General features: G+C 38.8%; 1 protein-coding gene across 1 annotated transcript; it reads left to right on the top strand.

Annotated features, from left to right (window-relative positions):
* Nucleotides 1-312: 312 nt before the first annotated feature.
* Nucleotides 313-15,692, top strand: LOC117300575 (dolichyl-diphosphooligosaccharide--protein glycosyltransferase subunit STT3A). Its single transcript, XM_033784232.1, has 15 exons — nucleotides 313-416; nucleotides 2,084-2,203; nucleotides 3,222-3,404; nucleotides 4,268-4,413; nucleotides 5,440-5,637; nucleotides 6,297-6,488; nucleotides 7,374-7,530; nucleotides 8,150-8,302; nucleotides 8,953-9,035; nucleotides 10,362-10,526; nucleotides 11,062-11,250; nucleotides 11,950-12,066; nucleotides 12,730-12,832; nucleotides 13,077-13,265; nucleotides 14,949-15,692. Exons 2-15 carry the CDS (start codon nucleotides 2,095-2,097, stop codon nucleotides 15,092-15,094), a joined length of 2,130 nt encoding a protein of 709 aa, XP_033640123.1. The 5' UTR covers nucleotides 313-416; nucleotides 2,084-2,094; the 3' UTR covers nucleotides 15,095-15,692.
* Nucleotides 15,693-15,904: the final 212 nt, after the last annotated feature.

Below are 15,904 nucleotides of genomic sequence, written 5' to 3'. Positions count from 1 at the left end.
TATACCCTTCCCCAGCCCTGGGCCCTGCGGCTGCCCAAGAAAAGGCGTATAAATTAGTGGTTCATACTTTGCTCTCATATAATAGTTGTGAAGGTTTTTGAACTATGTAACATTCATTTTTCTGTTTTGGTTATTTTTTTGCATGTTTTAGTAAGATTTTGCCATTGATATTGAGGAACATCAGCTTCTGATCGCCAATCATCAATATTCAATAAAAACATAATTATTTTATTCCTGGGATTTTAAATAGCGCCCTCTGGTTGATAAATGTTTTAGCTGGTTCCTGCTTGTAGGCACAAATAGCGGGTACCGGCGGCTGTCTGTGGATCGTCCACGTTTACACAAAATAGCGGCGTGTCACACAACAGGTGGATTGATTCAACTTGTTTAGAAATTCTACAATTTAGGAACAGTAGGTAAGTATTTCTGTCAGATATTGCAGTGCTTGTCAAATACTCATTTTAGTGTATTTTTAGTTTAATAAAAGATAATATTTCATAATGAATTTGTCGTGTTTGTAGAACAAATTTCTTCGCATTTCTTTTCGGCTGACACAGTGGCAGTGCAGACCCGCAGTGCATTATATTAAAAAGACAACCCGACCTGTTTTCTCTCTTCCCCTACCCATCCCACATTTCGGTCTTTCCGGCCACTTTTACATAGCTGGTGCATGGAGGTAGGTGTCACTAGAGTTCAGTCAAGCATCCATTGCAGATTTCTACTTCCATGATTTCATGGATGTAGTAAGTATAATTCAGTAAATTAGTTTTAGATTGTTGGACAGTGCTAGTCTGTTAAGTTTTATTTTATCATTGGGATTGATCTCAACCTTGTCTTGATTTTCATCTGGCTGGGTGAACTTACTTGAATTTATTAAACCCACCGATGCCATCACACATCATGGGAGGAGACGGTGGTCCTGGTGGATAACTTTTCGTATGGCGCCACCACTTTTTCACTCATTTTTACAAAAAGGGATATCTCATTCTCATTGAGGTTATAGGTACTTCACTACAGAGTACAGTCCTACACTATATTAAAGCCCCCCCCCCCCCCCGACATTCTTAAGGAATTTGTCCACATGTCCCTTGAAAGTGTACACACTTTCTTTGTAGCTGCAATTGCCTCTCTTCTTGAGTTTGAGAGTACATTTCAAAAGTCAAAACAAACCAATAAAATTGACTAGAACTTCCTGTTGAGGCTTGATCTTGATTTGTACTGTTTCAGTTTCATTAAACATGGTAAACTGGCTGCATCCTGCCACAACTTCTTCACTCTTGTTTACCAACAGGATTATCTCATTTGAGTATATTAGGACTGTTTTATAGGTATTTATTTCACATAACATTCAGATTCAGTTTAAAGTGAAAATAACAGTTGCATTTAAAAAAAAAATTATCTTTCAAAATTATACTTTTTTGTTTACACTGTTTCTTTGAAATTCCTGTGCAACTTAATTTCGCTTTGATTTGTATTTTGCTTGACTTCGTCACTGAGAGGGTTAGTGGTGAGGTTGCCATGGGAGTCGGGACTACATCCTATCACTTATACATTTTTATGTAAGGCCAAATAACAAAAAATACCAGTTGATCGTCCAGATTTTTCAAAAAAGAGGAGGATGAGGGCCTTACTATTCACTATTTACTATTTTTTTTTCAAGATGGCCGCTAAGTATTTCAAATCAAACAGGCCACCAATTCTTCAGTTTGAATCAACCGCAAACTTATTTATACCTACATGTATTAGTTGCATGAGGACCTGTGTTAAGCATTAACACTAACACTAACACTAACAGGGTCGGATAACACTAAAAAGATTTGCTGGTAGGCATTCACTAATGTTGTTTTATGAAACAGACAGTTACAAGTGTTCAAGAGCATCAAGTTAGATTCGGGAAAAGCTCCTAGGCCATTCCTCTTGAAAAGATGGATTAAAAAAGTTTTTTTTTTTTTTTCTTTTTTTACAAAAAGCGGGGACGATCAACTGGTATTTTTTTTTATTTTTCCTAAGTTGGAACTTGCAAATTTGTCTTGAGTGCTTAAGAGAGCTTCCCTGTTGTAAATGCTGTGTATTTGTTTTGCAGGTTAAGCAGCCATGAAGTCCACCACAGCTTACAAGGCTCCATCATGGCTGGGTCGTATGTCCCTAGAGAAACAAGAAACCCTGCTCAAGTTCTGCATACTGACTTTCTGTATGATCCTTTGTGAGTACATTCATTCATTCATTATTGGTTTATTTCCATGGGGACCGGAGGTCAAATTACAGGAAAATATACAAAGATTAAAATTAGAAAAAAATCACACTATTACAAATTTAAGAAATATGTGGTTAAGGAGAGACAAATATTTTCAATGTTAAAAACAAATTGTTTTAAAAGTTGTGAAACAGTAACCTGTATAAAAATATACAATTACATGAATCTCGAAATGGTCAATTAAAGACAGTGGACACTATTGGTAATTGTCGAAGACTAGTCTTCACAGTTGATGTATCTCAACATATGCATAAAATAACAAACCTGTGAAAATTTGAGCTCAATCGGTTGTTGAATTTGCGAGATAATAATGAAAGAAAAAACACCCTTGTCACACGAAGTTTCTGATGCTTGATTTCGAGACCTCAAATTCTAAACTTGAGGTCTCAAAATCAAATTCGTGGAAAATTACTTCTTTCTCAAAAACTACGTCACTTCAGAGGGAGCTGTTTCTCACAATGTTTTATACCATCAACCTCTCCCCATTGATAACTATTTTGAGTAATTACCAATAGTGTCCACTGCCTTTAAAGCAAAGCATTACAATGTGGAATATCTGTAGACCGTCCATGCGGGCATTAGTGCACCACTGGCAGCACAATATTTTGAACACGAAGACTACAAAAATCATTGTCTTGTTAACTTTTAAAATGAATTATGTGTCTTTCTCAGGGATATACACAATGTCCCTGACAGGACAGCATGACAACCATGTGAAACGATTAATATATCTAACGAAACACAAACTGAATCCTGAAAACTGCACATACAATAGGCGAGTTTAAGTGTGATAGTCGCCGAAACTACACCAGGAAAAATAACCCATGGCACCCACAGCAAATGCTGTAGTGCTTTTTGCTTTTGCTGCGGTGCCCTTTGCAAAGTTCCAATACAAACTAGAAGTGCCTGATTTGTACGATAAGTGCTCATTTTAAACATTTACCTGTTACATGCTTTTTGCCTGCAGCTTTCTCAACCCGTCTTTTCTCCGTGCTGCGCTTTGAAAGTGTCATCCATGAGTTTGATCCTTACTTCAACTATCGGACAACGAGATTCTTAGCGGAGGAAGGTTTCTACAAGTTTCACAACTGGTTTGATGATCGGGCATGGTACCCACTTGGGCGTATCATTGGGGGAACCATCTACCCAGGTATGAAACATTTGATTGGCCTAGTGAAGGGTTGGAGTCAACTATACATGTATATTCATATTATTACAATTCAAAATCTCAGTTAACCCTCCTACTGTTTGACCATTCAACATCATTAAAACTAGGCCATCCTGCATTATACTGACCCACAAAACACACACCTGGACACAGGTTTTAAGTCCAAGTTAAAAGTAACTCGATGCCCGGGCAATTCCTGTCAGGGCCTCGGCCGCAAATGCCAAGAAATCCGTCATAAACTACTTGCAATTCCATTGCAAGCTAATTGTGCCTGAGGTATCAGTTTATCATCAATACCTTTTACAAGTTTATTTGAGTTTGGGTTTAAATGTTGAGAGCTTTGTAAATGTAATCGAGCCTTGTTGGAATCATTCTATGGCACAACAGACCCATTGCAAAATGCACAGCACACTTGCCTGCGCCTCTGCTGTCTGCCATTTTGTGTGTCAAAAACGCTTACAAAACGATCAATCAAATCAAAACAAATCAATCAACATTTATTTCCATACAAACACAACATACAAATTAACAAACAATAGGAGTTAACAAGACTGAAAACTTTATGGAGGCATGGCCCATTAAAGCAAAGTTTGTAGGCTGGGATGCCTTTGCAAACAATGGATAGTAATAATAAGAACACGTGTTTACGCACATCTGAATAATGCGGGTCTACCATTTCTGCCTTTCTGCATGTTTTGTGGGAGTCCGTTCCTTCTTTGCCTTCTTTGACATCCAAAATGGCGGACAGGAGTTGCGTGTGTTTGTATGTGCACTGCCGTTGTGGATAGGGTCTATTTCATATGGAGCATCATGCTTAATGTCTTTGTCTGTTTGTTCCTGTTCAGGTTTAATGGTGACCTCTGCAGTCATCTACCATGCAATGAACTTCCTGCATCTGTCCATTGATGTCAGGAATGTCTGTGTGTTCCTGGCTCCTCTCTTCTCATCACTGACTACCTTAGTGACTTACCATCTCGCTAAGCAACTTAAGGTAAGTAGGATTTGAAACTTTGCATGGTGGAAATATGAACAGACGATGTGACCTGTGACATCACATGTTTACAAAAGTGCCACTGAGCCTGGACTTCCTGCAGGCTCGATTTGTACACAGCCTAATGGAAGAAAACATGAAATCTTATATTTTATGGAGATTGCACTGTCTAATTCTTATCAACTTTTGCTATGATGAAAGGGGTCACATCTCAGAACTTGTCCAGCTCTTAGTTTTATGTGGAAATTATGACACAAAATGTCAAGTTTCCCATATGACCAGTGTAGTATCTTGCCTGCCAGGATACTAAAAGAATGTACAAGGTCACACTTATTGTAAACAAAGTTCATGTGGTCTATAGAAAGGTTAATGATAATCTCTAAATGAGTTGGGGTGGTTCTTAAAAGAACCGTTGGTTTCAAACTCATTTACAAATTATCATTACATGGTGTTACCGCAAACCTTTCTATATCATCTTAAGGTAATCAATAGATACAGTAACATCACATATTGGGTCAAGTCTATTTGTACTCATTTAGATCAAGACTAGTCCGGATCTTGTAAACAAGCTATGCTGATAGGTGATCAATCGATTCAGCAGTGATTTTGAAAAGTACACGGTAGGGTGCTGGACCCGAAGCCTGAAAACCTGGCTTCGAGCACGGCCCACTGTATTTTGGCTGGTAACCATTCTAGCTTGGCAAGACATTTCTATGATGAGGGCCATATCTCAAAAGTAGCCTTGCATCAAGGCCTGTGTCGCTTAGACAGCTGCGAAGCCACTGGAACCGGAGACCACACATGCCATGGCGAAGTATCAAGGTTCTTTTTCAATAGTCTGGAATTTAAAATGTTTGTTTTTATTTCTTATATTGTTGTTGTTGCTGAGCGCCATGATCTAGATGGAATGGCGCTATACAAATCTGGTTATTATTTTGTTATTGTTATGATGCAATGCCTCAAATTGGATATAGAATTACCTTGTTATTAAGGGCTTAAGTATGGTGGTTGTTTGTATTTTGTTAGGACACTGGAGCTGGATTAGTAGCCGCAGCAATGATCTCCATCGTGCCTGGTTATATCTCCCGTTCAGTGGCTGGTTCCTATGACAATGAGGGTATAGCCATCTTCTGTATGCTTCTGACTTACACTCTATGGATCAAATCCGTCAAGACAGGATCCATGTTCTGGGCAGCTCTCTGTGCTCTTGCCTACTTCTACATGGTTAGTATGCTACAACAATAGAGTAAAGCCTGGCTCATACTTAGTGCGAATGCGAATGAGAAGCAAATGTTGAAGTCGCAGGACATTTTTTCGCAGTGAACTTTTTGCAGGAGTTCAGCACATTTCAACTCATGTGAACTATTCATTGCGAATTTGTGACGTCAAAATTCGCATTCGCAGGAAGTATGAACCGGGCTTCCATTTATTAGTGTCAGATTTGTATGATGACAGCATTCAATTCAAAATACTGGGCGTATGACAATAAATTCTTGAATGGACGTGCACCAGTATACCTTGCATCTTGTTTCACTTTTCACAGTCAAACTGGGGCTGCACTTCTCTCAGTATCTTGCTGAAAGTAAACCAAGCAGCAGATCTCTCCAATCTGCTGCCTACAAATCCTTTTCTTTAACCGCTCCAGGACTGTGGAACAGTGGCATAACCTCCCCATCACCATACCCACCTCAATTTCGCTGTCTATTTCAAAGAAAGCACTGAAACATAAACTTTTTCCTTAATAATTGCTTTCTGTAAATTCTTTTTGTTCATTTGTCGTATTATTTGTTCCAAAGTGGGGTAATTTTGCTGGAAGTTTATACCCAAAGGAGAGGGTTAATCAAGAGAATATTGAAGAGGAATTTGTTTTTCTTCCTGTTTAGGTTTCGTCCTGGGGTGGATACGTGTTCCTCATCAATCTGATCCCAATGCATGTGTTGGCCTTGATGGTTACCGGTCGATTCAGCCATCGCATCTATGTAGTCTACAACACTGTCTACTGCCTGGGGACCATCCTCTCTATGCAGATATCATTTGTGGGCTTTCAACCTGTGCAGTCAAGTGAACACATGGCTGTAAGTAAACTCAGTGATTTGGGGTTGAACAAGGGTGATCATCCAGTGTCATTTACTGTGGTTTGAAATACCAGATACATTATATAGCGGACTGCCATATGTGTAGTTTGGTGAAAGCATCTACAAAGTACACATGTGTACGAAGTTGGTTCTGTGCGCAGTTGTGCCACCTTACACAACCCATGCAGCTGAATGGTTTCAAATACTTGGTCAACTCCCTGTAATAATGTATTTGGTTTGAGGTAACACCATACGTGTATATCTACTTGCTTGGTAGATTATGTTCTTTTGAGAGACAAAGTTCGATGACGATGACTAGAGCATGCTTGCCGAAACAATGAGACCAACTAAGATCTCACTCAGTGGTACTGAAGTTAATATCAGTTAGTTAAGATCCCTTCGATCCACTAGACGAAAGTAGTCCTGGCCGATTTCCTACCTTCAACTCTGGTAGTAGTTACTGAGTGGGACAGTTCTTTTTCAGACCTGAGAGAAGTCTCAGAAAATTTACTCCGTGGTAGTAGAGAAGTCTCCTGAATACCGATAAATCAACTCCGCAGTAGTATAATGCATGGCAAGACAAGTTCTTAAAAGAACAAAATCTACCCAGTAGGTAGATTACACAAAGTGTTACCGCAAACAAACACATGGTGTAATACTTGGTAGCATTACAGCAATATATGGGATTTGAGGAATTGTATGGCGAGATATCAATTTATATATTTGGTTTAGAATTGTATGGTGAGGTATCAATTAATATATTTGGTTTGCAAACCAAATATATAAATTGATACCTCGCCATACAATTCCTCAAATCCCATATATTGCTGTAATGCTACCAAGTGTAGGTAGTGCAATGTGTTATCTATTCCCTCTTGTATTTAGGCTTTGGGTGTGTTTGGACTGTGTCAGATTCTGACCTTCGTGGAGTATGTACGATCTCGTCTCAGCCAGCATTACTTTGATGTCCTGTTCCGTAGTGTTATGCTGATTGTTGGTGTGACTGTAGGAGCTGTTGGGGCTGTTCTCATGGCAACAGGAAGTATCCTTTTGCACAGAGATTTTAGAGTCTTAGAGCTTCTAACAAAAATAAAGGATTTTGTTTTTCTTAACCAATTCTTTGTATCGCTCTGTTTTATTTTACACAATTTAAAGTCACTTTACCTTATTTTGTAGTTATTTATAATATTCCTACCGCATGTCACCTAAGCCTGTTTCACTTGAGATCTCTAAACGATGTATGTTTGCAACTAAATCGCATCACTGTATTTACAATCTCAAATTTGTGTCATTTGAAATGGTTATTCTTCCTGCGTGGACATACATGTATACGCTCCAGATTTTCGGGCGAAATCTTAAAAATGCAACAATTTTTTTTAATGGAATTTTCACATGTTAGTTTTATTGTATGTATCTATATTTATATAGGATTCAAACGTTTCAAAACACCAAAGGTACACGTTACCTTTAAAAATCAAATTATAGTTCTGTCACCATACTCATGAAGGACCTGAGATGGTTTTAAGAATGTTTTAGCCTAACAGACAGGAATGGAAGTATTGAACTGTTTAGCTATTTTGATGCTTGATTGAAAGCAAGCCAGTAATCCATCTTGAATACATGTATTGCAAAGTTACTTTCCTGAGCCATTGTTCCTGCAGAGATCTCACCATGGACTGGTCGTTTCTATTCCCTGTTGGATCCTTCATATGCTAAGAATAACATCCCAATCATTGCATCTGTTTCTGAGCATCAGCCTACTACATGGAGTTCATTCTACTTTGATCTACAGATGCATGTTTTCATGTTCCCTGGTGAGTATTTTAAACCAAATTTGTCACGGTTTTGCTTTGAAATCGTAGTGCCAACTGTAGATTTATATTTTGTGAAACATTACACATGATTTGTAATTATTGAGAAACAAAAATTGTTTTATCACTATAGGTAGATTTGATATAGTATTTACACACACAAAAATCTACACCAGGGTTTGCCCTTAACTTTGTAAGTGACTTTTTAGCTTGTCATTTCAATGGCCCTTTAGGTTTTTCACTACGCCTTATTTCATATGTACAGCGTGTATAGAGCACTTAATACTTTGTTTCTTGAGCTACAACCAGACTATTCAGATTAACAAACAGATGGGTTTCAAGTAATGCGCTTTATATGAGGAACTATAAACACAAATAGCTTGCTCCCTTGATGTTCAAAATGGCAAATCTCACGTGTAGAGCAGGAGAGCAGGTCGTTACCTTTCTGACACCATGTAAAAGCTAGTGGTACTTGTAAGGATGACGATGATATAAGACGGATTATTCTCTGTTTACAATGATCTGGGTTGTATTTATTTAGCGGCCATTAAGCAAGTGCCCTATCTCAGCCTGATCGATAGAGGGCGCTAGACTAACTATCGTTACAGTTATGATCCATGTGATAAACCATGTGTATTTCTTGTTTTCATTAGTTGGTATGTACTACTGCTTCTCTAAGCTGACTGACGCTAACATCTTCATCATACTGTATGGAGTTACTAGTCTCTACTTCTCGGTAAGAATGACTTCATGATGTCTGTTGGTTAAAAAAATACATTGTAGAAAAAAAATTGCCTTTTTAAAGAACAGAATTGGAGCTTTGCATGAAAGTATGGCTTTTCTTAGCCGAGTGGTTAAGCGCACTGGTCTCAAGCTCTGGTGTTCCTGATCAACAGAGTGTGGACTTGAGTCCCTAAAGGCAATGTATACGTTTGGTAATCACTTCACCATAAATGGCAATAAAACATTTTGGTAAGAAGCCTACAGCAGCTTTCAATAGTTAAAAGCATCTTGAGAAACATTTCGCTTTGAAGTAATGTTGTTTTGTAAAAAGGTAATATATGACCTCTGACTGGCACCCCTAACAAAGATGTTCAGAAAATAAGGAGACCTCCAGCATAGGGCTAGACAGCTAAGTTTGTAGAGCGCCAGCATGTTTCCTTAAGTCGTTGGTTCAAATTCTGCTGTAGTTTCTTTGTTCAACCCCAGATCAGTTAAAATTTATCCAATCAATCAGTTTCCCTTGTTGTTTATTATGTAATATCTTAAAGCCATTGGACCCTTTTGGTACAGAAAAAAAAATAAAAGTTCACAGATTTACAAATAACTTACAGGGTTTACAGAAGGTAGTGGTGAAAGACTTCTCTTGAAATATTATTCCATGAAATGCTTTACTTTTTGAGAAAACAGTAAAACAGTATCAATTCTCGATAGCGAGAATTACGGATTTATTTTAAACACATGTCATGACACGGCGAAACGCGCGGATATAAGGGTGAGTTTTCCTGTTATTTTCTCTTGACTCCGATTGAGCCTAATTTTTCACAGGTTTGTTATTTGATATAGAAGTTGTGATACACGAAGTGTGGGCCTTGGACAATACTGTTTACCGAAAGGGTCCAATGGCTTTAAATGAAATGATAAAATTTTAAAACCAACTATTAACCTCTCCTGACGATTACTAGAGCAAGCTAGTCGTAATGTTCAGACCAATTTTAGAACTCACTCCGCGGTTGTGTAGTTAATTATGATCCCCCATTCCTATTATAAGCTAAAGTAGTAGTCCTGGCCAATTTTCTATACCTTCCGCCTGGGTAGTAGTTAAAAAGCAGGACAGTTCTTTTCAGAACTGAGAAGTCTCCCGAACATCCGATAAATCTACTCCGTGGTAGTAGAATAATGAAAGACATTTCTCTAAAGAACAAACTCTACCTGGCAAGTAGTTACACACATGGTCTTACCGCAAACCAAATAAATATTGATACCTCACCATGCAATGCCTCAAATCCTATAAACTGTAAACCTGATATGAATATTAATCCGCTCTATTGATGATGCGTAGGGTGTGATGGTACGTCTGATGTTGGTCCTAGCTCCAGTCATGTGTATCCTGTCAGGCATTGGCATCTCCTCCATCTTGACCACCTACGTCAAGAATCTAGACATCAACAAGAGTGATAAGAAGTCCAAGAAAGCAGAAGCATCCAACTACCCCATCAAGAACGAGGTCAGACATACATTCAATATATTTCATTCAAAGTGGGATTCTTGCCAGTTAAAAACCAGAAAACCATTCAAAATGCTCACTGAGTAACCTGGCTAGTTTATTGTTTCCCTATTCTATTAAGTCACTGCCTGAAGAGAAAATTTATAAGCCAACTGGAAGTCAATTCAAATGACAATGTTAACAAAAACGGCGTGATATTCTTCCTATTTTCGGTTTTCCAAATTTGTTTGCACTCAAATAAATCAGAAAAATTACCTATAGCCTTCTTTATGCACCATTATTTTGTGATAAATCGATATGTACACACTTATTCTGTAATTGCTTCTTTTGCAAATGGCGACTCCCCCCCCCAAAAAAAAAAAATAATAATAATATTAATAAAACTCTGAAGAGTCCTGTTTCCCATTCTGAAAACTGTGGCCGTGTAGTCTTTAATTTATGAAGGGATAAATTTAAACCAGTCGCTAGCGACCGGTCCTCGCATGTAATCCTTGGTTAGGATTCATAACTTATCCTACTTAGTTTTTCTTTACAGGTTGCCACTGCTGTGGTTCTCATGATGACGATGTTCTTAATCACCTACACCTTTCATTGTACTTGGGTAACATCTGAAGCGTACTCCTCTCCATCCATCGTCCTATCAGCCAGGGCTGGAGACGGAGGCAGAATCATCTTTGATGACTTCCGTGAGGCTTACTACTGGCTCAGACATAACACTGAAGAGGTGACCACTCAATTAAAGCAGTTTCGATGTTATTCTTGCGTTTGTATCACAGACAATAGACCCTTCCCATGAAATATGTAAATTACACATAGCGCGTGCGCACTAACGTTTTGGTTGGCAAATTGAGGGAACATCGCGTGTTTTGTACACGGGTAATGGGTGCGTCGCGCAGACGTGATTGCACGTCTGCTTAGTGCACAACTCTATGGCGTTTGCCAACCAACAGGGTCTGTACGCATGCGTGAATGTAATTAGCATATTTCATGGGAAGGGTCCATTAAAGTAAACTACACCCATTCACAGATGTAACTGTGGTGCAGTGTTAAAAAAAATCCTATAGAGAAAAGTCAAGTAGTGCCACTCGTCAGAATGAAACTATCACTGGTTCAGACAGTAATCTCTTAGCAGTTCTAAAGGTGCATTCTGCTGCTGGGGATCGTGCCCCCACACCTTTGGAACCATCTCCCTCATGAAATACGTTCAGCTGGGTTACATGAAGTAAACACCACGTGAATATCTCTTTTTCAGTATCGAAACAGTGAGTAGTTAACCACCGATTCTTTTCAGAATCAACTCTACTCAAAAAGGGTTATTCACTTGGTGTTACCGCAAGCCTCTCTTAGATATCGTGAAGAGTAAAGCATGTACATGTACTACCACATGAATTATATTGATGTGAATTTGATGTTTTTATTGCAGGACGCCAAAGTGATGTCATGGTGGGATTATGGGTATCAGATAACGGCCATGGCGAATAGAACCATCCTAGTGGATAACAACACTTGGAACAATACGCATATATCACGTGTTGGACAGGTAAATTTGCAATTTTCTTTGTTTAAGTTGGGCTGTGTTTGAATTAGTGGCTACATCTATGGCTACATCTAAGTTTCGGCGTCATCAAGTGTTGAGGTATTTGATACCCAACAGTCTCAGTTGTAGCTGTAGCTGCCATTAAGCCATTTGCATGTTAGATTTAAAAAATAAGCGGTACAATGACGTGCTTGATCACAAGTTACCTCTTAAATTTGAATTCCTCAGACTATCAAGACAGTTGCTATGTCATATGATTCGGGACAAGCTTTTGCATAGTTACGTAAGAGACGGTGAACACCCCATTCTGAATAAATGTGTATGGCACAATGGTAACAGTGTCTGCTCAGCTGGAAAAAGGAAATTAAGTGTTTGTTTGTTTGGTTTCTTTGTTTCTGTGTTTCTTTGCGTACTTAATGCGAGTAACACTCCGGGCCTATAGCACTTTCACAGTGCCATGACAAGGTCTGATTTTCAACCTCGCTATAGAAACTTCAGTCATATCTTAACTTGGTTCTTGCAGCATGCAAAGAATTGTAATAAGTTGCCTGATATATTCCACAATAAGCATTCTGTTTTATAGAAAATGAATTTGTGCTTTCCTGGCATTTCATGGCCTTTCAATATTTTATAAATAATTTTGTTGATTTTGTTGATGTATTTCAGGCTATGGCCTCTACAGAGGATAAAGCATATGAGATTATGAGAGAGCTTGACGTGAACTACGTGCTGGTTATATTTGGTGGCCTGACTGGTTACTCTTCAGATGGTAAGTACAGAAAGACTGTTAGCCACACGTTAGTTTATAGGAGCTGAGTTTTAAGAGAAAGGACATTGGTTCTGCTTCTACATAGCATTGTGCATACATATTGACCCCTTGCACGCATGACACGCACAGTGACCATGTCAAGCTCGCCATTTTGGGAGTCGACAGGTTAGCGTGTGGTCCAGTGGGTATTTCAAGCCATGATATTGTGTCCTGTAATAATGACTATATGTTTGCCGTATTTCAGATATTAACAAGTTCCTATGGATGGTGCGTATTGGTGGCAGCACAGACACAGGACGTCACATCAAAGAGACTGACTACTACACACCACAAGGAGAGTTCCGTGTCGATAGAGAAGGCTCACCCACACTGCTCAACTGCCTCATGTATAAAATGTGCTACTATCGCTTTGGAAAAGTCTACACAGAATCAGGTAGGTTTCACTCTATAATAAATAATTGTATTGTATCAAACTGTATTCCAAAGTGGAACAAATTCCATACACTGGGAAAGGGTTACAACAATGTCAAAAATAACTTGGGTATGGCTCTATCTCGAAATTCCTTAAAAGGCAGTGGCCACTATTGGTAATAACTCAAAAATAATTATCAGCTTAGAACCTTACTTGGTAATGAGTAATGTGAAGAGGTTGCTAGTACAAAACATTGTGAGAAACAGCTCCCTTTGAAGTGATGTAGTTTTCGAGAAAGAGGTAATTTTCCAGGAATTTGATTTTGAGACCTCGAGTTTAGAATTTGAGTTCTCGAAATCAAGCATCTGAAAGCACACAACTTCTCGCAACTCCGACGACCAATCAAGCTCCAATTTCCACAGGTTTGGCATGTTTAGATAAACCAAGTGAGAAGACTGGTCTTTGACAATTACCAATGGTGTCCACTGCCTTTAAGTGTTCAGCACGTCCTAAGTTTATTTCTTTAGGTAGAAGAGCCCCGGGAATCATCATGTAATCTTTCAAACCAGGTACAAATAAGTACATTACATAGTTCTTTTCTAAATGCATCACAAAGTAATAGTAGCTTCTTATATAGCGCTCAGATCAGTCTCTTAGTAACACTCAAGGTGCTTCCAAATTAAGCATTTGGATGTAAGGTATTGTGGAGCTTGAAGCACAAGACCTATTCCTTTACATAGTACCATAAGCCTTTTTGAGATATGGCAGACACAATGCTGTAACACTGTAAAGTTTGGGTAAATTTGTGTGTATTGACCCCTTGCACGCGCGTCACACGCGGCGACTGGTGCCACGCTCACCATGTTTGTGGGCAAGTTAGGTTTATGTGTATTAACGCCGCGTCGTCTAAAACGCGCACTTCACTGCATAATGCACAGCATACTCTATGCATAGAGTTATATATGAAAACGCACAGTGAAATTGCCCACCAGTATGGCGCATTCAAGATTTTTGTTGTTGATGACGTCAGGTGAAATGGGTCAATACACCCAAACCAAACAGTATACTCCTATCCTGTCCGACATACCTCAAAAAAGCCAATAGAATGGTTTACAAAATGCTGTGGCGCAATATTTAGCCAATCAAACCAGGAACACCTGGGAGACCCCACAAATGCGAGTAACACTCCGGGCCTGTAGCACTTTCACAGTGCCATGACAAGGTCTGATTTTCAACCTCGCTATAGAAACTTCAGTCATATCTTAAGTTAGTTCTTGCAGCATGCAAAGAATTTTAGATGTTGTCTGATACATTCCACAATTGATAGAAAATGACACTCTGCACCCGGGCCATTCCCTGGCATGCAAGGCTGTTATATGAATCAAATTTAAACTGTGTATCGTAGCTACAACTGAAAACTCAGAACTGTAGAGAAATTACAACTGATAAGTGTTTGAGATGTGACCATATTCTTCATATCAAAAGGTAACAAAAAATCTCAGGATGTCGTTATTTAGTTTGGGCTGCGTACCAACTAGGCATGTCATCCAAACACAAACATTTATTTCACTTCGTCATTTAGCAAACATCCTAAATTTTGAATTCTCCTGCAGATCTTTTTTGTTTATTAAATTAAACTCATAAAATGAATAAATGCATGAGTAACTTTCCAAAATTACAGATGTGTTGTGTTTTGTATTTCAGGCAAGCCAACAGGATACGACCGTGTCCGCAACGCAGAGATCGGCAACAAAGATTTTGAATTAGATGTTCTAGAAGAAGCCTACACTACCGAACATTGGTTGGTTCGCATCTACAAAGTCAAAGACTTACAGAACCGTGGCGCGTAATCACTCCTTGTTTTAGCCTCGCAACATAGAATAGACTAGGATTTTACACTTCTAAGGTTTTTTACAATTCCAACTAACCATGCAGTGAAAACTAAAATTGTTGCTTTACACTTGAAAGTTGGTATAGACCTGTTGAATATGACGTCACCGTTCAAATATCTGACCTACAAGATGGTGCGTGTGCGTATGTGTGTGCGTGCATGTGCCGTAGAAATTTAACCGGTGCTTCCCAGGGTGCTTCTTTGGGTGCTTCTTTGATGTACGCATTTGGCAGTGCATACGGTTTGCCCTACAAGATAGCGACTTTCATAGCAAAAAAGGGGTTACTTATTCAATACGGTCTATACAAATTTGTGTGCCACCTCGTACCACAAGTAGGCGTTAGATGTAAGCTGCTTTACTAGCATTTGAAAATAGGCAGATACTATCATGTATAATCATATCAATCTATCCTGGGCCCTATTTCTTAAAGCTATTAAGCAAAACATACTGCTAAGCGAATTTCTGTGTTCAGCATACTATTAGTGGGGCACCAGTTGCTATAATGTCAACCTTATGGAATTTTGGCTGGTAACCAGTTTCTGTTAAGCAAGATTTTTCTGTGCTTAGCAAGAATTTTTGCTTGCAGGCTTTATGAAATTTGGCCGTGGTTTTTTGCTCTCTTTTTTTCTTCTTCTTCATTTAAATGAGTCTGGATTATTTTTTTTCAAGGTCAACACATTTTGGCTTGAACCATTGCTCAAGATATTTTGAAGATGCACAATGATTGACATACTCATCATAAGATGCCATAGGTGGCTCAGTCAATTC

This window comes from Asterias rubens, chromosome 16 (assembly GCF_902459465.1).
Source record: "Asterias rubens chromosome 16, eAstRub1.3, whole genome shotgun sequence".
NCBI classification, from domain to species: Eukaryota; Metazoa; Echinodermata; class Asteroidea; order Forcipulatida; family Asteriidae; genus Asterias; species Asterias rubens.
The sequence above is the reverse complement of the archived record's forward strand: the minus strand, read 5'-3'. Positions and strand labels throughout refer to the sequence as shown.